The sequence below is a fragment of the Bos taurus genome, chromosome 11 (assembly GCF_002263795.3).
Source record: "Bos taurus isolate L1 Dominette 01449 registration number 42190680 breed Hereford chromosome 11, ARS-UCD2.0, whole genome shotgun sequence".
In the NCBI taxonomy this organism is placed as follows: domain Eukaryota; kingdom Metazoa; phylum Chordata; class Mammalia; order Artiodactyla; family Bovidae; genus Bos; species Bos taurus.
In genome coordinates this window covers 73,958,301-73,984,343 of record NC_037338.1, presented here as the reverse complement: position 1 = coordinate 73,984,343, position 26,043 = coordinate 73,958,301, and the positions used below count along the sequence as shown (strand labels likewise).

The following is a 26,043-nucleotide window of genomic DNA, read 5'->3' as shown; positions in this document are numbered from 1 at the left end:
CTGCACAGCTGCTGTGGCCTGACCCAGAGTCCTCTCTCCTGTCTCATGCTGCAAGGCTTCCCCTAATCCCCCAGTGCAAAGGCCTTTGCAACCAGAATAAATAACATTTTTACCAGCACCCTTAACCTGCCACCATCACCTGAGGCGTCACAGGCACACACTGAGACACACACTCACACACAGACACATGCAGAAAGACACGTATGCGCGCTCGTGAGCGCGCGCACACAACACACACACACACACACACACACACACACACACACACACAGGCTCCGGGAACCTGGAGCAGGAGGATTCCCAGCGAGGCCTCCCCACACATGCAGCACACATTTCACCTAAAGTGCGGGCCAAAGAGGCATTTGGAAACCAGCTTGGGAACCTCATAACCATTCATAACATTGTTCTGAGAGAAAATACAAAACACGGCCCTATAAACAAACATTTGCAATAGAATTCCTCCAAGAGCTAGGAATTGCCTGTGCTAGAAAACTAACAGAGCAAGAAGACGGAAACCACATAAACTTAGTTTGCCTCTGCAAAATTAATACCAATTACAAAAACATTTATGTGAACTGCTTACCATTTACACCTAATTACCAGGCAGCACAATTATGCATACCATTAAGGGTATGCTAGATTAATTATGCTGTACGTTTCATGTGATGACACCACCACACCCTCGGTCCACACAAGCCCCGCTCCCCCTGTGACAAGGAAGCAAGAGCAGGTCTGTACTAACCAGAGAAACACTGGTTTCCACCCTCGAATTGACAGTGGTCCCCACCCACCCCATCCCCAGCCAGAGACAGCCTGATTGGCCTTCTTGCCAACATCACCACCACAGGAGCCCCCGCTGAGAACTCACCTTCCCCCACCCCCGCCAGAGCCTCCTCTGCAAGGCACAGATGCTTCAAAACTCTCCCCGTGGGCGTGGCTGCATGTTACAGGCCACCACGTGTGCCCAATGGCCACCACGTGTGCCTGCTTCCTGGGAAGCTGGCCTCACTGTCCAGGCCAAGGTCACCCCGAACTCATCTCCCAAGGCCCTGCAGCCCTTTTCCAGGCACAGGAAGCCAGGTCCTGGGCAAGGTCCCACCCTACAGTCCACCCAGGACCCAAGTGGATGAGAGCCTCTCCCACCCTCGCCTTCTATTCTCCACACAGCCAGGAGCCACTCTGCACAGACCTCCACCTCCCCTCCACTAATTCCCACTGAGCTCAAGAGACGCTCTTCAGATATACTGGGGTGACCCAGGTTTGCAGAACAAGGGAGTCAATGGAACATGATTAAGTGGAACTTCCCAGGAACCTGGAACTCAAAACCCACTGGGGGTTGGGCCTCTTGGGAGGTGAACAGCAAGAGGAGGCTCAGCCTGTGAGACAGGCGACGAGGGGTTGTGCCTCCTGAGCGCCAGACAGGGGCCAGGCACGGCTGAACTGCAATCCTTATGCACCTGTGAGGCCAACTGTAGGAGCATTCTTTTAAAAGATACATGAAACAAAGCATGCAAGTTGAGTGCAAGAAGCAGGGCTTTTGAAACAAACACCACAAGCCTGGAAGGTGGTTTCCACTTTGCAGACGGCAAAACTGAGGCTAAGGGAAGTTAAGTGATCTACCTGAGGGGCACGCGGCTAGGAGGTGGCAAGGCTGAGGTGAAACCCCTGCCTGTCCAGCACCAACCCTGGTGGCCCTGGCGCAACGCCATGCCGCCTCTCGCCTCTGCCCAGGTTCAGGGATGCTGACCTGGCTCATGCCGTTTTCTACACACTCTTTAGAAACAGCTTCTTCCTAGGATACACAAAAGACTCGTATTCCTATTTTAGAGAAACAGTTTTTGTTTCTTTTCTGTTTGCTTACCGACACTGCAAACACTAGAAGCACTGCAGACACCATCTTCTGCGCTCCTACCTTGGCAGACCTGCCTCTGAATGGAGGGTGGATGTCAACTTTGCAACTCCAGGGGGTGATGACAACTCCCTCCAGGTCCTGCAGTGGGAGTTGAAGAACAGGGTCTAGGCCTTGCGGCTCATCGTTTGGGGGAGCTCCTGAGAAGCAAAAGTCCCTGATCAAGGGCCCCAACGTCAGGATCCCCAGTGCATGTGGTACAAACTCCTGGTTAAGTCTCTTCCATCCTCAAAAATCTAGAAGGATGGCTACCAGTTACGGAGAAAAACGCACCTGCCTTTCTAATCCATCCGCTGGACACTGCACCTCCCTGGGCCCCCCCACACCCAGGCCTCTCTCACCTTCCTGGCTCAGCCCAGGCTCCAGCAGCGTAAAAATCCTAAGCACCGCCCTCAAGTCCCAACTCCAGCCCCGCCTCCCATGGGAAGCACTCCTAGATCTCTCCTAGACTCCCTCCACCTGCACCCTCTCAATGGATGGCACCCCCGCCCCGCCCACCAGGCTGGCTGAGCCAGCTCCCTCACCCTCTCCATCATCCAGCCACTCCCACCTAAATGCCTCACAGAACAGCCCTCCTCCTCCTCTGCGCCTGCGCTGCTGCTCCCCTGGACTCCTGCACCAGCCTTCTGCCTGGGCAATCTGTCCCCAGCCTCAGCTGCCCAATTTCTCCTCCCTGATGCCCCTGGACCATCTTTCTGATACACAAACACGGGCATGGTACTCCAAGCCCAATGCTTATTGATGGGTAACATCCCAGCCTTCTGTCCAGCTCTGTTCAGCCCTCCCAGCCTCACATCCCATGGTTCCCATCACCCTTCACTCTTGCCGCACCAGGGGAGAAAATGCCCTGAACCACTCGGCTAACTGCTGCCCACTCTTCAAGACTGAGCTCCAGCCTCATCTCCTTAAGAAACCTTTCTCGGATCTTCCCTCCCCACTTGCCTGAGATGTCCCTTCTCTGAGCTCATGGAATGCCCTGGGCACATGCCGCAGAGCTCTCTCCACCCACCTATGACGTAATGGTCACCTTGCCAGACTCTCGCCTCCACTGCAGACACCCTGAGGACCGGCTTAGTCCTCTTTATATTTTTGTAGCCAGTGCCTGACACATAGTAGGTCTTTAGTAAATTAATAAATAAACGTTATTTGTGGATCTGAAACAAGGAGCCTCTGGAGAGAAAACTTAAGAGCTGCCAGGCCTGTCGAGTCGGGGCCCCAGTCTCTCACCATGCCATCTCAGAGTCCAGGCTACACAGAGGGTGTTGACCAAAGAAAACGCAGAGGCAACTGCCCTGCCCCACTGGGCTTCCCAGCTGAGCTGCCAGTACCAGGCAGGCCCTCAGGCCACCGCTAGTTGGGCTGGGAACCACAGGCCTGGGAAGGATGGCAACAAGCACCACATTGTTGCTGCTAATAAAACCATTAGGAAGCAGTGCTGTGCGCCAGCTGCCAGGCCCGGCTGAGGTCTAGACCCTCCCATGCCTGTGGGCCAGGGGGCAGAGCTGGCCCTGCCAGCGGGCCCAGCAACCAGAGCAGAGGCCAGTCCCTGCTCTGGACCCAAAGAGAGCAGAGGGCAGGAAGGGAGAGGGCCCAGGGCTTGAGGAACCTGCTTGGTTCCTGGTGGGCACAGAGTCTCAAGAAACTGACCAAAGTACATCAAAATTAAAGGCCCAGAGATGAGATGCCCAGGGCTGGAGATCAACCAGCTAAATCTGGGCTTTACAGAGGAGGAGACAGAGGCCCTGCAACCCCGCAGGGGTGATGAAGATGACAGACAACACGTGTGGGGTCTTGGAAGACAAGGGGGCCTTCGAAGGGGTCATCTCGCCCAGTCCCCAGATGTACCCCTGTCATGACCCAACTAACAGAAAAGGAATGCACACCACCTGAGTACCTACTATGCGCCAGGCGCAGTGTTGATGTCATCATCAATATTTCATTAGATTCGAGCAATACCAGTAAGAGGCAGATGCTCCTCTTATCCCTGATTCACAGATGAAGCACCCAGCTCAGAGACCTCTAGGTCTCTCAGTTACCATAGGAGTAGCAGGGTGAGATGCAAATCAAGGTCTGCCCACCCTCTGGTCACTTCTGTGCCCTGCACATCTGTCTCCTGGCAACCTGGGACAAGGGGCGGTCCACAGAGGGACCGGTTTGCTTCCATGCTGATGCTAATGGTCCTTTTATTTATCTTCCAGCCTCACTCCAGAGATGGGGTGGGGCGGGGCTGGAGAAGTCCACATACCCTTTCTCCAGTCTCAGGGGGCAAAGCATGCTCCAAGTTGGCACCCATGGCCCGGGGCTAGGCGATCCGATTGTGGAAGGGGGAGGTGGGCGCTGTTGCCAAGCAACCAGCAGAGGAATTTGTATCCGCCCCTCCTCACCTCTCCACCCTGTCACCTGGGTCACTGCCACCTGCTCCTGGGCCTCCAGATCAGAGTCGGACACAGCTTGAGCCCACATGCCAGATGAGTTTCCCAGGCCTCCCCTCTGCCCCTGGCAGGGCCTCCTGAAGCGCCATCTTGTCCTCCCTGCATGTGGCTCCCCAGGCTACGCCAGGGCTGGGTCACCTGAGGTCCACACCGGGACCATTTGGGTCACAAGAGCAACCAGACTGAAGATCCTCGATGATTAACTTGTCATCCTGGTCAGATCTGAGAGCTTCCCATCCCTACCCTCTAATGTGAACTTGGTCTGCAGCCCCAACGTGAACTGGGGTGCTGCCAGCTACCTGTTTTCCTGCTCTCACCCAACCCCAGCCAGTCCAGGCCTTCGCTTGGAGACCTCAGGGTCTGCAATAAATCTCCCTGCAACCTTTCCAGAAAATACAAGTACCTGAGTAGCTCCACCCTTTGCTGTCACTCTCCAAGCCAGTTTCACATCCATTATAAAAGGGCCCACCCTTCAGGCCTAAGGGTGACTCAAATTTTTTTCAACTTCTTATCCAGAAGCTTCAGAAGTGTGGTTTTATTTTTGCTGTGGTCATTAAGAAAGGAATGCATGTGCCTTTACGTTGTCACAAAGGTTACAAAAGTGTATAAAGTGTATAACCAAAATGCTGACACGCTTGCTGGGTGATCCTTCTAGAATGACTTTTTTCTAAGCATGCGCTAGCCTATACATGTGCATAGTGGTATACGTTTTAAAGGAACTTGACAAAAATGAGATCAGACTCTGCACACTGCTTGCGGGGGTGACCTTACACCGTATCATGGAGATCCAACATGTCACAATAGACACACTGAGTATCCCATTTCAAAGGCTTTGGGAGAATCTGACTAGATTCCCTTTTATCCATTAACTTAGGTACCCTTTCAGAGTCTACAAAATAAATCACACAGGACCATGCTTTCAAGAAGCCCTTTGCCAACAGGTTCTGCTTTGCTGGAGGATCTCAGTTGCCTGGCATGGGTCCAAGCACCCTTGCCTGCCCCTCCCTGGGTCCTCTGGGGAAACTCTGAGGGAAGGCAAGCTCCCAGCCTCCCAGCTCAGGTGTTCCTGGGCATTCACCATGACAGAGCCCACATCCAACTCACAGCTCAGTCAACCACAGATCTGACCCCGTAACACCCTTCTGAGCATCTTTTAACCTTCTGAAGTAAGAAGCACCAGGCACACCAGGATCAAGCTGATCTATTAGGTCTAGAACACCTTCTGCACTGACCCCAGGAGCCATCTACCTAGCAGCACAGCAGGAAGAGCACCTGATTAGTGGCCAGGACACCCAAGTTCCAGCCGTCCCATTACGAGCTGTTAGAGATGGTCCTCCATGCCCTCTGTGCACCCAGAAGGAGCATCCAACAACTGGCTCAGAATTAAAGATGACCTTGACATTTGAAACAGAAACAGAGAGGGAAGATCAATAAGGATGACAGTGAGCAGGGCCATGACCTCAGGAAAGAGAAAATAGGAACCTGCTTATAGATGTAAATAAGGCTGGGAAATCCTGGAGATCAGGGGGGACCAGAGCAGGATGGGAATGGGCAATGCGGAGCTGCATTTGAAAAAAAAAATTTGCATTCCCTGCTGGGATTTGGCTAGGAAAGCCCCGGGCGCCCACACCTCCTCCCCCTGTCTCTGTCCTCCAGACAAGCAGGGCTGCGATGTGATCAGCAAGGGAGATGTGGCCTGGTGGGCCCTGGCTGTCCTTGCTGGGGCTGCCAGTCACACCTGGGGGCATCTCTCCTCCAGGTGGGGGCTCAGTTCTGCTGCATGTGGAGGAGGGAGGCGAGATGGCAGGGCAGTCAGGGTCTGCGGCACCCCCTTCCCCTTCCCTGTGCTCTCGGCCCCTGACAAGAATGATGTGGGTGCTGCAATGCCTCAGCCTGGGGCAGGGGATGCCTCTGGAAGGCCAGGTCAGGGACCCTCCTGCCGCCCATTCTCATCACGCTCCCACCACTGACAGAGACACAGCCCCGCTGGTGTTCCCCTTAATTGCCGCGACACCCCGGGGTTGCTGTAATTTAAACCCTGCTCTGTTTCCCTGAGTCTGAGCTCTTAAGCTTCAGTCTACAGAACATAAAGGAATCATCAAGATCCTACACCAAATGAGCCCAGCTGGCCCCTTCCCCTCCCTCCCTTTCTTCTCCCTCCCTCTCTTCTCCCCTACCACCCCCAAGAGCCACCACAAGCAGGGAAATTCAAAGTGAGTCCCCAAGGGGCACACCGGAGCTACAGGGCACAGAGGCCCACTCCTCTCAAAACTGCATGGGGCCTCAGGCTGGCTTCCAGCACACGGAGGCCCCACTCACTGCCCCAGAGTCTCCGCCACACTCCAGCCACCTTATCCCATGCAGCCTGGCTTCCTCTCCTTGGTCAGGAAGCCCCATCTCTGTGCTCTCAGGCTCACCACAGGTGCCACCTTCTCTAAGAAGTCTTCCCTGATCTCTCCAGTTGGTTGTCACCTCACTGTCCTTCGAGCATTTTGTGTCTCCCTCTCCCTCGACCTTGATCTGTGGCCATTAATTACCTGGGCACACCCTAAACTCACCATGTACCCTCTCAAAGCTCAGCACAGGGTCTGGTCCACAGGATATGCTCAGCGAGTCTCTGGTATACGGAAGTAAACAGGCTGCACTTGGTATAGAATCCGAATAAAGAGCTGAAACTGGCGTGAGGGATTGTAGGTGGACACAAAGACAACCTGTTGACTGTGATCTGCTAAACTCTGGAAGGATTGCCAAATGGCGCTGCGGAGCCTCCCTCCTCTGAAGACATTTCAATCAGAATCAGCACTTTCCTCATCTGTCCAAGATTTTGCACACAGAGGGGGGAAAGCAGTCAAAACTTCCAGAGCACTTCCTGCAGCACCAAGCCACTCGAACTACCTGATGATGACGATACTCATGCTGAGCGCCTGCACTCTGCCAAGGGCGATGGGCATTAACTCGTTTTATCCTTCCAACAACATGTGCATAGAGCCTGGTCTCATTTCCACGTCACAGGTGAGGAAACGGAGGGTCGAAGAAATTGCGCTTGTCCCAGATCCCACAGCTGGAAGCTGAATGCAGCTCCCTCCGACTCCAGGGCCCTCACTTGGGCTGCCTCAGACAGGCTCATGTCAAAGCAAGTCTCTGTCCCCACGCAGCTGCACACCGCGTACACAGAAATATGCAGAGACACACGTGCACCACACCCTGTCTTGCCCACACACTTAGCCAAGGGACACACATGCAAATCTCTGACACTGCATGGATCTCAGATCTAGTAGGTTGTTTGTTTGTTTGTTTGTTTTTTAAGGGAAAAGAATCAAAGAGAGAAATGCCTGAAAATGAGCCTTTAAGATTTGAGTGGAAAGGAATCTGGCAGCTTTGGTTTACTATTAAAGCCCTGCTCAGCAGCAGCAAAGCACACAGGCCCACAGAGATGCCCGGCTTCCAAGCACACTGCTGCTACTGCTGCTGCTGCTAAGTCGCTTCAGTCGTGTCCAACTCTGTGCAACCCCATAGACGGTAGCCCACCAGGCTTCCCCGTCCCCCAAGCACACTACTCTCCACAAAACACCAAAAGGGAAATGGAAAAAATTTCTACAGGCCATTCCTCGGTCCTGACTGTTGCCTCTTTCCAAGCGGAAGGCCAGAGACACTTAACTATCAGTGGGGCATGGGACCGGGCAAGGGGACCCAGGCACCAAGACAGGGACCCCAGGATCAAGAGAGCAGAAGGTGGCAGGAAGTGCTGAGGGAGGGGAGCATGTGATGGGCAGGCAGTTGGCCCTTCTGGCCTCAGGCTCTGGATAGTGCTGCCAACCCTGGAAGAGGCCGGGCCTGGCTCCACACCCAAATAGCCCCCAACCCAGCCCAAGTGCTCCCAGAGCTTCAAGTTGTCTTTCAACCCTAAATTCTAGGGCTTGGATTCTAATGGTAACATTTCAGGCAGAGGATGGGGAGAGGGTGGTCTATTTTTAACTCACCCATTAGAGAGCTGGCAACACTGCTCTCAGAGTCCCCTTTCTATCTGGCTCCCAAAAAAACAGGAGCCTTGATGGAGTCCTGGCTCATGCTGAAAAAGAATCTGTTTTTCAGGGGGGCTTGAGCCTAAGGAGCCTAAGTAGGCAGTGACTGTTTGGGGAAGGCGGAGCAGAAGCAAGATGAAGACAGCCCGGCCACCAACCGTGCAGCTAGGGAGAGGCCGAGGATGTAAACACAGATGTGCAGCAAGTTTCCTCACTATCCAGGAGACACCTTGGAAGCCCCACAAAATGACCAAGGGGACCCAGAGGTGGCCAGGGCAAGAGTCCTGTCCCGTGGAGACTATGAACCAAGAGGCGACACTGACACGGAGTGTAGGAGACCAGGAGACCTGGAGCAGGAGGCAGTCTAAGCTCCCCAGAGGGCAGCTCTGGCCCTGCTTCTTCCCAGCCAGGTCATCCCGGGCCAGGATTTTATAGCTTCTCCTGTCTTCCTTGCAGGCTTTTTCAGAGGACCACTGGCATGAAACTAGGAGCATCTCTTGTTCTAATGAGGTGACTCTGGGTGGGCTCTGGGATGGGGGCTGGTCCCCAGAGAAACCAAGAAAGGATGAGAAGGTTTGGAGTTTCAGCCTGAAGAAGATCTACAACGAACTCAGACGCTCACTGCAAACTGGACTCGGAGGAAATCTCAGAAATTGTGCACACACACATAAATGCCCAAGTAAACCTACAAAAGGACACACACATGTGAAGGCTTAACCAGAGGCTAAACTTTTACATCCTTTGTGGAGTCAGATGTGACCGACCTGTTTCCTGAAGGCCCACCCTTCACATCACCAGCTCCCTTCAAAGGCCCACCCTTCAGGAGGCCCCACTCTCACTCAGATCTCCTCTCCTGAGAAGTCCTTCCTGATTATCCCTGTGTGGTAGAAATAAGACCATCCCACCCCTCTTCCTGGGTCTGAAACTACACCACTGGAATCAGAGCCATAGAATTTAAAAGCTGGAATGGGCCTTCAAGCTGCAGTCCAACCCCCACCCTACAGAAGAATCTTGTCCACAGACACCCTGACACATGGCTGTGGTTGTCCTCTGCTTCTCCAGTGCTTAGGGGGTGGGGGGAGGAGGGGAGGAGCCCTTGCACAGTGAAACTGACACTCCTTGAATTCGAGAAGGAATTCACCTTTTTGAAGGCTGGTTTCCTATTGCGGGTCCATGAGCCTGGGAAGGAGGACAAGGAGAGCCTCGGTCCATCCGGGCCAGGAACTGTGCATTTGATGAGGAGCTGAAGACAGGCCCAAGGACCTGGACAAGAGGCTGGAAAGGAAGCCAGGGCCCAGAGGAGTGGGGCCCGGGGAAGGGAGGCGGGCAGGTGCCAGACCCGCTGCACAGGTTTGCCTGGGCCCCTGCCTGCGTGCGGCACATGTGCACACATGCACACACATGCACACAAGACTCACACTTTTCACAGAGTTGCCTGTCAAACAGCCCAACCAGGGCCTCACTGGGACCTGGAGGCAGAAGGGGACCACCTTGTCCCAGAAACCTAACAAGAACTCCTAACAACCCAAACCTCCTAACCCAGGCAGCTCAGGAAACCAACCAGGAGACCGGGCCCTGCCAGCACAGGGGATGGCCCAAGGAGGGTCCGCCTGACAGCTGGGCTCCTCAAATCCCACAGGCCAGTCCTAGCACTCCAAGCATCGCCCAAGGAGAAAAGCTCCCTCGGCTGCAGCTGTCACATCTGCCGGGAGGGAGCAGGCACAGCGTAGCAGCACCTGATCCCAGGATCCCTTCACAGCCCGCCAGCCCAGGAGGCCTGGTTCAGCCGCTGGCAGCCCGGGCTGAAACATGAAGACGGAACAGTCCCCCAGGGATGCTGATGGCAGTCTCTGGGCACGGCAGCGAGGGGCAAGCTGGGTCACAGGGCGGCGGGCTCCTCTCCGGCAGCGTCCTGTCCCTGCTGGTTTGGGAGGGGGCGAGTTGTGTAGCTTCGGGGCTCCGGGCCCTTCCTCCCTGCCTGACGCAGGCCAGAGCTGCCCAGCTGGGTGCAGGACGCCATCTTGGGTCAAGGTGCAGCCACAGGGGGCTCCCCTTCGCGAGCCCGAGGGGGAAGAGAGCCCCTGAGAACCAGCGAGCCCCTCACTCCCCACCCAAGGCGCCAACACCTACTCAACTGGCTTTGCAGTATAGAGAAGGAAGGACGGAAGGGATGGAGAGAAAAGGGGGAAATAACAGGGGCTGGGGGGTGGGGGGAGAGGGAAGGGAGTGGGTGCCCCAAGAAGGGAGGCTCCAGGAAAGCGAAATGCAGTTTGGCAGCCCGAGGGCCGCGGGCCCCAGCGATGGGGGGCTGGGGGAGGCCGGGGGCGGGCCCTGGACTCCGGCCAGCCCCTTCGGAGCCGAGGGGGAGGGAGGGCAGGGCGGCCTGGGGGAGGGGAGCTGGGGTGAGGGCGGGACACGGCCCGAAGCCGCCTGCGGCTCCGAAGCTTGGGGTCTCCCGGGGCACTGGGACGTAGGGGCCGAAGACCCCGAGCCGCAGCTTCGGCGAGGCCTCGTCCTTCACCGTGCAGATGCGAAGCTTTCAAGGACACGTCTGCACCGGCCCAGCGGGGGTGCGTGTGCGTGAGTGTGTCCGCGTGCGTGTGAGTGTGTGCAGGCGGGTGGGTGCTGCTGCAGGGGGCGACCCTGGGCGCCCCCGCCCGCAACGCCCCGGGCCCCGGCCCCGAGGCTACCACCCCCCTGCGTTTTCCGGTCCCCGCGGCCCGGGTCCGGGATCTTCGCCCGCCCCCGCCCCGCCCCCACACTGCGGCGCCGCCACCGCCACCGCCACCGCCACCGCCACCGCCGCCGCCGCCCCGGCTCCCACGGCCCGCGGCGGGGGCAGGGAGGAGCCAGGCACGACGTCCGCCCCCCCGCCCCGCGCGCGCGCCGCTCGACTCTCAGCGGAGAGGTGTGCCCCCCAACTGGCACTCTCCCCACCCCGCCGCCCCTCCCAGATCCGCTGGCACCCCGCACCCCCAGCCACAGGTGGCCGGAGGAAGATCGCTGCGCAGCGCTCCCCGGCCCGGCCCCCCGATCACCCCTCGGCCCGCCCCCCGGGGGCCTCCCGGGTCCCCCCGCCCCGCCGGGCCGAGGAGGGCCGGGAGCCGGGGGGGAGGGGCGGGGGGCCGGGTCGTGCCAGGCTGCCATTTTCTGCCGCCGCCGCGGAGCCTGCGCGGGGCCCGGCCCCCGCCCCCCTCCCCCGCTCCCTGCGGGCCGCGGCGGGAGCCGATTATTCCGGGTCGGGGTCCGCGCCCTCCAGCGCCCCGGCCGCAGGCCCCAGGCTGGGCCCCGGGGCGGGGGCAGGCACGGCCCGGAAGGCGGGGGCGGCCAGGCCGGGGCCCCTGCGGCAGCGCCTAGCCGGGCACCGAGGCTGAGGCCGGCGGCGGAGGGGGGCCCCCGGCGGCATTGTATAGACTTGAACTTGAGCCCGGAGCCGGGCGGGGGCGCGGAGGGGGCTCCGCGCCGGGAGCGGGCGGGACGGGAGGGGGCGCCTGGCGCGCCCGCGGGGACATAAACAAACCCTCCAATCCCCCGCGCCGCCCTGGCCAGCCCGGCCCGCCGTCGCCGCCCGCAGCCCTAGCCCCGCGAGCGCCCGGCGCCGAGTTGCGGGGGTCCGGGAGCGTGCCCCGAGCCGGGCACTGCCCGCCACCGTGCCCCCCGCCCGGCTACCCTCCTCCCCGCCCGCCTCCGGGCCGGCCTCCCGGGCCGCCAGCAGCGGCGCTCATTACCGTGTGGCCGGTGGGGTCGGGCCGGCCCGGCTGCGCGCCCTAGTGCCGCGGCGCCGCGTCCCGGCTCGTCCTCTGCTCTCGCCGCCGCCGCCGCCGCCGCCCGCGCGCCCTCCCTCCCTCCCTCCCGGCCCGCCTGCCTGCCTCGCTCGCTCGCTCCCTCCCTCCGCTCGCTGTCGCGCTCCCTCTCTCCGCCTCCTCCGCCGGGTCCCCCCCTCCCACCCCTTCTCTCCGCCTTCCTCCTTCCCTCCCTCCGGCCGCCCGCGGGCCCAGGCCTCCGCCCGCTGCTCGCCCCCCGCGGCCGCGCTGGCCCGGGCCCCGGCGCTGCGGAGCCGGCCCGCGAGGAAGCGCCGACTTGGGGGCCCCGGGGCGCCGCGGCGGGAGCGGCCTGGGCGCGCGGCCGGTCCTAGCGCCCTCGGCCCGACTTCCCGGCCCCTACGTCCCCGCTGGGGGTCCCCGCACGCTGCAGTTCGGAGAGCCGGACCCCGCAGCGCCCCGACCCTGCGCAGGGCCCGGGCACCCCGCCTCGGCCGCTCTCCCGGCCACTCCGCCGGGGGCCTGCGGTAGCCCTCACCACCACCACCCCGACTCTGCGCGGGGCGCCCCGCTACCTGGCGCTGCCTCTGCGCTGGGTCCCCGCATCCAGCACTGGCCGCAGGGACAGCGGCCCCTCCTCTCCCGCGGCCGGTGTCAAGTGCCTCCCCCCGGCAGCCCACGGAGCCCCCGGCGGCCTTCGCCCTGCAGTTCTCCCGACCTCCACCAGAGCCCACTGCACTCTGCCTGCCTCAGCACTGGGGCTGGGGACAGCAGCGCCGGCCCATCCGCGTCGCAACCCCCACGCCACCCGCCACCCCCGCCAGGTGCCGCCGCCGAGTGGAGGCCAGTCCATTCAACAGGGCCAAGGTCGGGGCGCCGGGCCTATCCAGGCCGTCTTGGAGGCTCGAGCACCTCTATTGGTTGAGCCTCCCTTGAAGGAAGTGAGCTCCCCGTACCTTGAGGTGTCCAAGTAGAGTTGAGTGCCCTCAGTTGGTCAGTGGAAGACTGAGAGATTCCTTGGCTGGGAGGTGGAACTAAATGACATTGAAGATCCCTTCCAGCTCTAAGATTCCGTGCACACACCTACACTCCACCCTCGTGCTTACTCACCCCGTTGCCAGGAGGGTTGGTCTCATTTCCCATAGAGTTCCCAGGGCTCCAGGTTTCTGACTTGGGGCATCTCTGTCTACTTACATCAGCACCACAACTCCCACTCTCCCAACCCTTACTCTCCCAACTGCCACCACTAGGCTTGGCCCCCTCACTCGCCTCGCCTCTTCTGCCTGTACCCACACCAGTCATCTCCCACAGTGTACTCCCATTCCACCCAGCGCTTCATCTTTATTACAACGCTCTGAGCTCCCTGGCCCAGGACGTAGTGTGCCCCCTTGTCCAGGCATCCATCACCCTCCCTGCTGAAACCAGTCCTTCTTTTCCCTCTGCCCCAACTAGCTTCAGCCCTTCAAGGGTCACAGCAACAGTTACCTAACTCATTGGGACATAGAGCTGACCTTTCATCCAAGAGATTCCCTTCCAGAAGTCCTCTAATGCATCCAAGTCCTTCAGTCTGCCAACTCCCCTCGCCTCAAGGTCAGAGACCGCTCCCTACACAGTTTTCAGTGTCACCCTCATTCAAGGGGTCACCCCATGCCACTGGTGAGAGGTCCTGCTATCTGTGGGCTCTACCTGGACAGTTCCAGAGACTTAAGATGTTCCTTCCATCTTAAGTGGTCTCTGAAGACAGAGACCACCTCTGTCACCTCTTGGTGACAAAGCTTGGCACAAGCTTTGGCTGAATGAATATGCACATTGTAGACTCCTTGCCACTTTGCTTTCAGCATCAAGGTGGACATCCATAGACATGCTAAAGCTTGGCTAAAGGGAAGACCATGTTTAGAAAGATAGTTGCCATACCTTCTAGTTCCTTAAAGTGTGAAAGTGTTAGTTGTTGACTCGTGTCCGACTCTTTGCAACCCATGGACTGTAGCCCACCAGGCTCCTCTGTCCGTGGAATTCTCCAGGCAAGAAAACAAGTACGTAATCATTCCCTTTTCCAGGGGATCTCCCTGACCCAGGGAACGAACCTGGGTCTCCTGCACTGCAGGCGAATTCTTTACCATCTGAGCCACCAGGGAAACCCTAGGGCTTATATAATGATACCCCAAATAGCAGTGACAGTTTACTGAGTGTCTCCTGTGTGCCAGGCACCAGGTTGGCACTTTTCTCGTAGTTCTTAAGCAACACTCTTTGGTGATTTGTGTCATCCTCACTCTACAGATGAAGAAACTGAGGCTCAGTCAAAGCTACACAGTTGGGAAGCAGCAGAGCCAGGGTTCAAAGCATGGTCCATCTGACTCTGAAATCATGATAGTTACCTTAAAACCTTACAGTTATTCTTAATAAACTGAAACTCTCTGGGTCAAGTGGGCAGTTGTGTCTCTCTTCAATAGGGAATTCGTTGGCGGTTCCATGGTTAGGACTCGGCACTTTCACTGCCGAGTTCAGTCTCTGATCGGGGTACTAAGACCCTGCAAGCCATGTGGCTCAGCCAAAAAAGAAAAGAAGCAGCTTTCTATTCAGTAGAATTATCTGTGATGAAATCATTGGGAGCCCATGATAAGTGTGACCTTGGATGTCTGTGTTGCTGGTGTCAAAAGGCCCAAGGTGACCATGTTAGGGGGTTTGCTTATGTCTAGTAAGAAGCAAACGTGTGGCTGCAGGGCTGGTTCCGGCGCCTGGTCCTGATGTCTTTGGCATGAGGAAGGCCGTCCAGGCTGTGCCAAGAAGAGACGCATCAATGCTGGCTAACCCTACTGGGCCCTCCTCACCATACATCACATGGGGTCCAGCTCTGATTGATTTAGCCTTCAGGCTCCTACGGCCCCATCACTTGTGTGTGCTCCACTGTGGCCCAGCCAGTATCTGGGTCAACCCTAGATCCTCTGGGGTGAGGGGCAGTATCAGTCACCTGCTTCCAGGGCAGGAGGTTCCATGTCTTTTATTTTATTTATTTACTTATGTATGTATTTTTGGCCACAACACACAGAATCTTCCCTGACCAGGGATCAAACCTGTGCTCCCTGCACTGGAAGTGCAGAGTCTTAACTACTGGACCACCAGGGAAGTTCCTCCATATCTTTAATAACACTCTCCCAATAAAAAATAAATTAATAAAAAATAACACCCTCCAAACCCCTGAGCCTCGAATATGAGACACAATTGTCCTGCTTTGTATTTCAGTGGCACCCTCGCTCTCAGCGCCATCCCTAGCAGAGATGTCCCGAGGGTTACTTCAGTTGTTCTGACTTTGGTCAAAGCCCACTCTGAACATGTCCTACCACCTGGGGGTGGGGTGGATCACATATCCACCCCCTTAAGTGGGTGCAGGAGGTTGGAGACTGACAGACCCAGCAGCACCCGGTGGAGAAGGGGCAGAGCTGTTCTCCAAAGCAAGGGTGCTGGGCAGACACACTGCACTTCAAGCAGTGGCCGCCCAGCACCCATGTACACCGACTTTTCCCCATGCAAGCATCAAAAATGCTCTTGCCAGGACTTCCCTGGTGGGCAATGGCTAAGATTCCGTGCTCCCAATGCAGGGAGCTTGTGTTCAATCCCTGGTCAGGGAACTAGATCCCACAGGTAGCCACTAAGAGTTCAAATGGCACAACCAAAGATTCCGCATGCCCCAGTGAAGGTTAAAGATCTCACGTACCACAACTAAGACACAGCACAGCCAAATAAATATTTTTTAAAAAACGTTAATAGAGGCGGTGATGTTGTGAATGTTGTGAATGTTGTGAATGTACTAAATGCCCTGAACTGTACATTTTCCAAAGGTTAATTTAATAGTATATGAATTTCACCTCAATAAAAAGATAGTTTTAAATGCTCCTACTAAAATAAAGAACCTCACCATCTACAACTAAAAATCCACTTACTCTCCTTCCCAAAGGAGGATAAAGAGGATCCAGGTAAGGTGCATTCCTCTCAATGGTCTACACGTGGCTTCTCGTTATCTGTAACAGTGGCTACGTTATAAATTTAACCACCCTCAAAACACCAAGCCTATGATGGTGGAGATAAAATAGATTATTCTCAATGAAGACTGACTTTGGAAGAGAGGGGAAGGGAAAAAGCACACAGGGGTCCACCCTGCCAGCGGGGCAGCCCGGACTCACTTCTCCCTAAGGGAGCGTAGTCCTGGTCTGGAGGCTCATTGTCTTCAAAGGCTCAACCTGAGGGCCTGCAGGGAAGAAGTCCCCTTTGCGGAAGGCCAACTCTGTTGGCATGGTCCTGGCTTCCTAGGGATTCCTTCAGAGCCTGGGCAATCCCTAGGTCTGACGATTGCAGAATCACTTCCTTTAAACCTCAACTGGCTGCCAGTCAGCTCATTTCCTAGGAACTCCATGGACTGACTAGTAACTCGCCCCCTAAAATCCCAAAGCTGATGAGTGACTCCAGTGCATGGCCACCACAGAGGTTGTGAGCATTATGACAAAGAGGGAAAAAATGCTTTGTAACCCATAAATGAGGTCATTATCCTAATTCACCAAGAAAATCATAAAGACACAAATTCGTTCTGTATGGTTTTACATGTGCCAGTACACAGTGCTTTTATTCAGTTCTTTTTACCTTCTTATTGGATTTCCCACAGCAACTGTCATCAACTTCCCTCCCCTATTTCTAGATGCTGATTCAGCCTTTTCCTCCAGAAAACACCTTAGCCTCTGCCTCTCACTTCACTCTGAGCCTCACTTCTGTATATTGATAGAACCAGAGATAAATATAGATGTAAAATGTATGTGTGTATATTTACATCTTGTGTATATACATACACACATTCCCCTCTTCTGTCCGCTGAGAGCACGTACAAGCAATGAAACCTCAACAGGGATGAGAATACTTCATGCCCAGATCTTGGTTTCTAAATACCATTCTTTACCAGACAGAACTGGACTTTCTTTGGAGAAATGGCAGCTTCCAGAGCTGGGTCAAGCAAGGAACAAGATGAGCCCAGAACATGCTATACTTTAAAGTTAAAGAAGTATTCAAAGAAGGATGAGGTACAGAAAGGGCTTCTACTGGGAAAATATGGGAAAGTTTGAGCACCAAAATAATGATACCAACAGATTATAAATCCACTGCATAAAATAGGAATCCATGAGTCCACAGTGCTAGAAATAAACAAATTGCAAGTTTAGTGGGGAATGGGATATTTACACAGCCTCAAAGTACTTCCCAGCAAGACACTTACTAATTACAAAGAGGAAAAGAATAACTTTACAATGAAAAAGCCCTTTAATCAAGTGATCAAAGTTAACTTCATCAGTAGTGGACCAAATTGAAATGATACACCACCTAACAGGATGCAGTGAGAACGACACAGCATCATTTCTGTCATACATACTCCAGCCAAAGACGCATCGCCTGAATCTAATCTCAAGGAGACATCAGACAAACCCTCTCCTAGTCCATTTGGGCTGCTGTAACAAAGTTCTATAGACTGGGTGGTTTATAAACAATGAAAAGTTATGTCTCACAGTAGGGGCTGGAAAGTTCAAGTTGAAGATGCCAGTAGATTTGATGACTGGTGATGCTTCCTTCTGCATAGACAGCCATCTTTTCTCTGTGTCCATGGTGGTAGCTACAAGCTAGCTCTTTAGGGTCTCTCTTACAAGAGCACTAATCCCAGTCATAAGAGCTCTGCCCTAATGACTTAATCTTCTCCCAAAGGCTCCACCTCCTAATACCATCACCTTGCAGGGTAGGTTTCGATATATGACCTTTGAAAGGACACAAACATCACACCATTGCAAAGGGATATCCTACAAAATATCTGACTTGTGTTTTTCAAGAGTGTCAAGGCCATGAAAGTCAGGGAAAGATTGAGGAAATATTCCAGATAGAAGGAAAGAAACTAAAGAGACAAGTAAATGTGTGATTCTGGATTAGATATTTCTGGTACAAAGGGCATTATTGGAAAAATTAGAAAATTGTAACTTGGGTCTGAGGATAGTAATGGACGATAGTAATGGATCAGTGTTACTTTCCTGATTTTGATGTTTGTACTGCAGTTATGGAAGACAGCATCCTTATTTACAAGAATATATTTCTAGTATAGGATAAAAAGAAATATATCCTATAGTAAGGTGTTTTTTGGGGGGGTGACTGGGCACCATGTTGACACTTTGTCACAAATAGTTTAGAAAAAAATAATTTTGCGACATTTGCATTTTTTCTGTAGTTTTCTGTAGTTCCTGTGAGATAGTTTTAAAATAAAAAGTTTAAAAAAACTACCCCCAGGAATTGTACCCTTTTCCCTTCTCACCAGGAATACATCTGAAAGAGAATATTGCCAACTGAGTATGTCATCAGACTCTTGGACTTCCGCCCACTGGTTGGGTGAGCAGTGATCTCTTGCTGTACGTTTCTTTGACCACGAGGAGGTTGAACTTGTTTCATGTGTTGAAGGGTGTTTGCATTTATAAACTGAGAACCGTCAATTTATCTTTTGGCCACTTTTCTATCAAAATGACCTCATGAATTGAGGAGGTGATCCCTTTGACTGAGTTACAAGCCAATACTTACTAATATTTCTATACTGTGTATTTGGTGCCTGGCATTGTACAGAATCAGAGAACTGACTCATTGGCAAAGACTCTGATGCTGGGAAAGATTGAAGGCAGGAGGAGAAGGGGACAACAGAGGAAGAGATGGTTGATGGCATCACTGACTCAATGGACATGAGTTTGAGTAAGCCTCGGGAGTTGGTGATGGACAGGGAAGCCTGGCATGCTGCAGTCCATGGGGGTCACAAAGAGTCGGACACGACTGAGTGCCTGAACTGATTGTGCAGAAGAGCCTGGTGAGACAGATGGTCTCTGCCTGTGAGGAGTTTACACACAACACAATCCAGACTAACTTTCATCAGTTAATCAGGAGTTAAATTGTGAAGCTCAGACAAGAAGGGATGGGGGCTGGAGTGCAGGAGTCCCTGAGCAAATGGGATCTGAGCGGGGTCTGAAGGATGGTGGGGTTTCAGTCAACAAGGGCATCCTGAGCTTAGAGGAAAGAAGGCACTGTAAGGGTGAGAATCTGACCTGCCTGTGGTGACTTGCCCTAATCCCTCTCTTTCTGCCCCAACCTCAGACTCAGTTCCCCTGCCTAAAAGAGCTCCCCTAAGTTCTTCCTGCTTTTCACTGCTCCTCCAGAAGAAGAGGGCAGGAGCGGCAGATCAGTGAGAAGAGCAGATATACTGGACCTGATCTTACGGTCTCAGGGGAGCACGGTGGGCAGTGCCACAGTCCATCTAGTTTTCTTGACTCAAGGGCAAGGCGAAAGATTAGAAACTTGGGGTTCTGTTACTACTTTTCAAACACAAACATTTTAGCGGGTTAAAAGCAGTGATTTTTTTTTTTTAAGTTGCAAGGATATATTGTACAACACAGGGAACATAGCCAACATTTTATAATAACTACAAATGGAGTATAACCTTTAAAAATTGTGAATCATTATATCGTACACCTGTAACTTTTATAATATCTCACATCAACTATACTTCAATTTTAAAAAAGGAAAAAGGAATTATGGGGACTTTCTAGGTGGCCCAGTGGTTAAGACTCTGCACCTCCAATGCAGGGGGCATGGGTTTGATCCCTGATGGGGAACTAAGATCCCATATGCCATGGGGTGTGGCCAAAAAATTTTTTTAATTTTTTAATTTAAAAATAAAAATAAAGAATTATAGATGATCAAATTATTTTTTTAAAGCAGTGTTGTTTTTTTTTTTTTTCATTCATACCTTCTAGGAATGAATGTACTTTCTAGGTAATGTACTTTCTAGGTTATAAGTTGAGTTCCATGTAACTCAAGGCGGTGTTTTTTCTTAATTAAACTTTTTCTTTTGATGCCAATTTGGATTCACATGCAATTACAAGAACTACTACAGAGAAATCCCCTATACCCTCTATCAGTTTTTCCCAATGATAACATCTCTCAAAACTTAAGTGTAATATCACAAGCAGGTTATTGACACTGACGTGGTCAAGGTACAGAACATTTCCATCAGCCCATGATTCCCCACGTTGCTTCTCCCCCCCGCCCCCGCACGTTGCTCTCTTACAATCATGCTCACTTCTTCCCTGCCTCCCCCTCTGCCCCAATTACTCACCTGGGCAGCTACTCATCTGTTCTCCATTTCCATAGTTTTCACCTGTAAATAGTGTTAAATAAATTGGAGTTGTACAGTATATAACCTTTGGGGGTTGGCTTTTTTTCATTCAACATAATTCTGTGGAGATCCATCCCAGTTGTTAAATGTATCAATAATGCTTTCATTTTTATTGCTGAGTAGTAGTCCATGGCATGGAGATGTATCACCTGTTGAAAAACATCTGGGGGTATTTCTAGTTTTTAGCTACAGGTTAAAAAACTGGGGCCAGGGGAGTAACCGAGTCGCACCAGGGAATACAGGCAGTCACATGTAAAGAAAGTGAGTCTCAACTGAAGAGAGACAGACGGAAAGAGAGGAGATTCGTGCTCAGCTGTGGCGGGGGATCCAGGGAAGAGCGCTGAGCCACCTTCTGAAGGGAACATGTATTGCTGACTGAAAACAGACATGACGAGGAGGGACATATTAACTGATTTGAGTTGTTATAGTAACATCTAGATAAAACATATATTCAGGGGCCAGAAGAGAAATGGAACTGAACGCAGATGAGCGGGAGGAATGGGGGAAATGACTGGAAGAATATCTCCATAGACACAGAGCTTACTCATTACTGAAGCCATGAGCAAGGGGCTCTCCGGGAGTACACAGACAGAGATGCTGGGGGAGACCACAATTAGGGGGTAAGAGAAGTGACGACAAAAGGGAGGAGCCTCGGAGAGGCAGGGGCAGCGGGGTGAGGGTGGAGTAAATGGGGTAGGGTGGAGTGAACCAGAGGAGTGAATGAAGGCCAAGGACAAAGAGACTTAGCACTGACGAAGCAACAGGGTTGAAGGGAAAGGAGTGTATTTGTTATCTATGCTGCATAACAAATTAACCCAAATCTTAGTGGCTTAAACAACATTATATTATTTCACAGTTCTGTGTGTCAGGAATCTGTAGGTAGCTTGGTGGGGTCCTTGGGCTCAGGGTCACTCACAGGCTGCAGTCACGGTGTCTGACTGCAATCATTCCAAGTTTTAATAGGGAAGAGTCCATTTCCAAGCTTACTCCTGTGGTTGCTGATGGGATTCAGTTTCTCACACGCTGCTGGACTCAGATTCAGTTCAACATGGGCTGTTGGCTAGAGAATGCCCTTAGTTCTTTGCTTTGTGGTCCTCCCAGAGGGCAGCTCACAAGATGGCCCATGGCTTCGCTCTTAGAGTGGAGAGGAGAGTGCTACAGTCTGCAGGCAAGATGGAGGACACAGATGTTTATTTTATGATTATTATTTTTATTTGTCCACACTGTGCAGCATGCAGGATCTTAGTTCCTCAACCAGGGATTGAACCTGTCCCTTCTACATTGGAAGCTTGGAATCTTAATCACTGGACCACCAGGCAAGTCCCATCACAGACTTCTATAACTGACTCTTAGATGCTTTTGCCCTGTTCTATTCATGGCTTCCCATGGCTCAGTTGGTAAAGAATCCGTCTGCAATGTGGGAGACCTGGATTTGATCCCTGGGTTGGGAAGATCCCCTGGAGAAGGGAAAGGCTACCCACTCCAGTATTCTGGCCTGGAGAATTCCATGGACTGTATAGTCCATGGGTTGGCAAAGAGCGACTGAGCGACTGAGGGACTTTCACTTTCTTTCTTCATTAGGACCAGCCCATACTCCAGAGGAGAGGATTATATAAGGGTCTACATACCAGGAAGCCGGCTTCCCTAGTAGCACAGTCAGTAAAGAGTCTGCCTGCAATGCAGGAGACCCGGTTCGATCCCTGGGTCAGGAAGATCCCCTGGAGAAGGGAAAGGCAACCCACTCCAGTATTCTTGCCTGGAGAATCCCATGGACAGAGGAGCCTGGCGGGCTATCATCCATGGGATCGCAAAGAGTTGGACATGACTTAGCGATTAAACCACCGTACCAGGAAGCCAGCTGAGAGGCAGCTTACTAGAGGAGCAAAGACAAACCTGAACCTCCCCCGGAGGGCTCTAACAGGACAGTATTAGAAGGGTGTGAGAGCCAGATGACAGAATGGAGCAAGACAGGTGGTGATGCCCAAATTCCAGCTGTTCCCAGCACTTCAGGGAGACATGGGGAGACTAAGGAGTCCCACCCCTCTTTTCTGCAGTGTGGTACAGAAGGTCCAAGCTTGGTTCTTTGCGTGGGTCTGTTTCCTCCTCCCATCCCTTGCCCCACCCATAGCAGAGCAAGGGAAGCAGAAGCCTGGCTCATCATCTGTATCCCACCAAGCGGCCCTCACCATGGAGGCAGTGGAGCATCTTCGCGGTGAGGAAGGACAGTACCCAACTCCAGAGCCCTTCAACTCCCCAAAACTGCCTCTCTTTCCCACTTGAATTCCTGTTCTAGCCCAACATGGATCAGGGCCAGGGACAATAGAAATGGCCACCCCTCCCCCTCCCCACAAGGATCCAGCGGGGAGCTGGGAGATCCCCTGCACTCCAAAAAAACAGCTCAGCATACTTTTATTAGTTGCCTCCCCAGTTCTCTGTTTCTTGTCACCTAAGGGGAAAGAAGAATGAAGAAAATACCCTCAATAGGACATAATGTTTCAGATGGGCTTTTAGATCAAGCTCTCAGATCAGATCAGATCAGATCAGTCGCTCAGTCGCGTCCAACTCTTTGCGACCCCATGAATCGCAGCACGCTGTCCATCACCAACTCCCGGAGTTCACTGAGACTCACATCCATCGAGTCAGTGATGCCATCCAGCCATCTCATCCTCTGTCGTCCCCTTCTCCTCTTGCCCCCAATCCCTCCCAGCATCAGAGTCTTTTCCAATGAGTCAACTCTTTGCATGAGGTGGCCAAAGTACTGGAGTTTCAGCTTTAGCGTCATTCCTTCCAAAGAAATCCCAGGGCTGATCTCCTTCAGAATGGACTGGTTGGATCTCCTTGCAGTCCAAGGGACTCTCAAGAGTCTTCTCCAACACCACAGTTCAAAAGCATCAATTCTTCGGTGCTCAGCCTTCTTCACAGTCCAACTCTCACATCCATACACGACCACAGGAAAAACCATAGCCTTGACTAGAAGAACCTTTGTTGGCAAAGTAATGTCTCTGCTTTTGAATATGCTATCTAGGTTGATCATAACTTTCCTTCCAAGGAATAAGCGTCTTTTAATTTCATGGCTGCAGTCACCATCTGTAGTGATTTTGGAGCCCCGAAAAATAAAGTCTGACACTGTTTCCACTGTTTCCCCATCTATTTGCCATGAAGTGATGGGACTGGATGCATGATCTTCATTTTCTGAATGTTGAGCTTTAAGCCAACTTTTTCACTCTCCTCTTTCACTTTCATCAAGAAGCTTTTTAGTTCCTCTTCACTTTCTGCCATAAGGGTGGTGTCATCTGCATATCTGAGGTTATTGATATTTCTCCCGGCAATCTTGATTCCAGCTTGTGTTTCTTCCAGTCCAGTGTTTCTCATGATGTACTCTGCATATAAGTTAAATAAACAGGGTGACAATATACAGCGTTGACGTACTCCTTTTCCTATTTGGAACCAGCTCTCATTGGATCCTAATTACAATTCCAGAGGCACTCAAGCCGGTGATTGTTATGCCACTTTTAAGGAGGAGACCACTGAGACCCTGAGAGGCATCTTGGCAACTCAGTGACCAAGTGGCACCAGACCCGGACTCCCAGCTCCACTCTGCGTCCACATGGAGCTTCCCAGGGGAGCCACGGCTTCTCCAAGTCATGAGGATGGCCGAAACAATGGACACAGGGTCCTCACCTGCTGAGTGTGGGACTTAGAGCTCACAGCTCTGTCCTTGTTAGTCTTACCCTTCTCTCCCCTTGCAGTAGCCTCCCCCAATAGCATCCCAAGTTCTTGCATCCAGAGTATTCAGAAAACCCACCTGCCCCCAGATGTCTTGAAATCTCTTTACTGGAGATCAAGCCTTTTATTCTACAACTAATGAATTCTCGGGAGCCGAACATGACCTGTAGCCCTGGGGATACTGGAGTCCATGAACAAGGCAGAAGAGCAAGAAGAGGCAAAAAGGCTTGGTGTTGGTGGGGGAGAAACTGGGTCACGGGAGCCAGTTTTTGTGACCAACACTGGGGTTTGCATGTTTCTGGGGACAAGGGAATTAGGAGGAAACTGGAACAATGAGGGGAAATAAGAGGCATTGGGTGTTAGGCCACATGGGAAAGGGAAAGAATATTTCTCAAGGGCGCCAGCACTGTTTGGCCTAGTTCACCCCAACACAGGCTACTCTACTGTGACCTCAGACCTCCTTTCAAATTAGGAACAAGGAAAATGAAGTGAATGACGATTATTTTAGTTCTGTGTCCTGACCCTGAGGGAGAGAGCAGGGCTGATGGCCACCTGCTGCTGCTGCTAAGTCGCTTCAGTTGTGTCCGACTCTGTGCGACCCCATAGACGGCAGCCCATCAGGCTCCCCCGTCCCTGGGATTCTCCAGGCAAGAGTACTGGAGTGGGTTGCCATTTCCTTCTCCAATGCATGAAAGTGAAAAGTGAAAGTGAAGTCGCTCAGTCGTGTCCCCTTCGTAACCCCATGGACTGCAGCCTACCAGGCTCCTCCATCCATGGGATTTTCCAGGCAAGAGTACTGGAGTGGGGTGCCATCGCCTTCTCTGGATGGCCACCTAGTCAGGCCCGGGCAGCTGAAGACACACTGGCTGTCCGACCTTGAGGTCTGAGTGTAACGCTGCAGCCTGGGCTCCTCTGGGGACATCTAGGCAACCAGCTGGAGAAGGACAGCCTCCACACCCCTGACCCACTGACTGGGTACCAGCGAGAGGGCACCACCCCTTCTCCGGGTCCACTCTACTTAATGGAGATTGGGCCCAAAAGAGATGTTATTGAAGCATTTACAACCGCTGTTGTGTCCCTTTTCTGAGCCACTTTTCCTCATCACACCCATTCTTCCGATCAAGTAGGGATAATTTACAACAGGAAGTAGCGGAAAGTTGTGGGAAAAGTCTCTTGAGTGAACACGTTAACAGCTGTCGACCGCGCCTCAGCGGCTCCGCCCTCAATGACCCCCCACAGCTGCCCCGTGAGCGGCCTGACTAGAGTTGGGCGGAGGCCTTATCTCTGCAGACCACGAAGACCCTGGCCAGCTCAGCGCACTTCGCCTGACAGATAGATCCGCCTCCCGGCAGGCGCCGCATTTATCCCCCTCGACCTCCAGGTGGCGCTGGACTGGGGCGGAGCCTGCTGTCTGTCACCCATGTGAAGGGGCGGGGCTCTATAGGTGCTGACTTCTGATTGGTTGGTCTTGCTCTCGCTTTCTTTTCGTGTCCCGAGCAGGTCTTAGGGACAGCACCCAGTCAAAGCCCCTGAACTAGGCAGGAGGAAGTGTGTATGTGTGATATGTTTGGTTTTACAGTTACCTGAGGGTGCGTAATGTTATTTTTTCTTTACGATTATCTGAGTTTCAATTTTTCATCCCTTAATATGTTGCCCCATAAGTTGACACACGAGGAAAAATTCTTGGTCAGACCCACTTGTAATAAATATATCGTTATAGGCGAACTAAGGTTAGGGTCTGCCACTCAGCCAAAACCCACTTCTTTTTTGTTTCTTTAATCTTTGACTGTTGTATGTATATTACCAGTTTAATTGTACCTGTGGGTATATTTTATTTGCACATCTGACAACTGTTTGTTAAGCTTCCACTTTCTGTCTGATGTTGAGCAGGGTTTTTGCAGTCACTGGTGAACAAAACAGACCTGGGCCCTCGCTCAAGCAGCTCACAGACACCAATCAGTGA

At 53.1% G+C, this 26,043-nt stretch overlaps 2 protein-coding genes across 13 annotated transcripts in view; one reads left to right on the top strand and one right to left on the bottom strand.

Moving 5' to 3' along the window:
- Window positions 1–12,827, bottom strand: part of DNMT3A (DNA methyltransferase 3 alpha) — a 103,377-nt gene extending 90,550 nt beyond the window's left edge. For 8 of the 12 annotated variants that reach the window (XR_009496275.1, XM_059891039.1, XM_059891038.1 and 5 more), the window contains exon 1: window positions 12,092–12,171. The gene's annotated coding sequence lies outside the window, so the exon portion shown is untranslated. Of the gene's footprint in view, window positions 1–1,861; window positions 1,991–9,504; window positions 11,066–12,091; window positions 12,172–12,699 lie in introns of those variants that run through there. The other 4 variants (XM_059891034.1, XM_059891032.1, NM_001206502.2 and 1 more) reach the window with 4 other exon arrangements.
- LOC112448893 (basic proline-rich protein-like) lies at window positions 10,627–13,098 on the top strand. The gene is made up of 5 exons (XM_024999763.1): window positions 10,627–10,933; window positions 10,998–11,732; window positions 11,913–12,133; window positions 12,362–12,480; window positions 12,558–13,098. The coding sequence occupies exons 1-5, from the start codon at window positions 10,627–10,629 to the stop codon at window positions 13,096–13,098; spliced, it is 1,923 nt and encodes a 640-aa protein (XP_024855531.1).
- The last annotated feature ends 12,945 nt before the right edge of the window (window positions 13,099–26,043 follow it).

Excerpts from the sequence above, each read along its gene's own strand:
- LOC112448893 (XM_024999763.1), top strand. The coding sequence starts at position 10,627 with ATGCAGTTTGGCAGCCCGAGGGCCGCGGGCCCCAGCGATGGGGGGCTG. Across the intron at positions 10,934-10,997 it reads TCTGCACCGGCCCAGCGGGG|GGGGCGACCCTGGGCGCCCC; the intron begins GTGCGTGTGCGT and ends GTGCTGCTGCAG. Across the intron at positions 11,733-11,912 it reads GCGCCTAGCCGGGCACCGAG|CCCGGCCCGCCGTCGCCGCC; the intron begins GCTGAGGCCGGC and ends CGCCCTGGCCAG.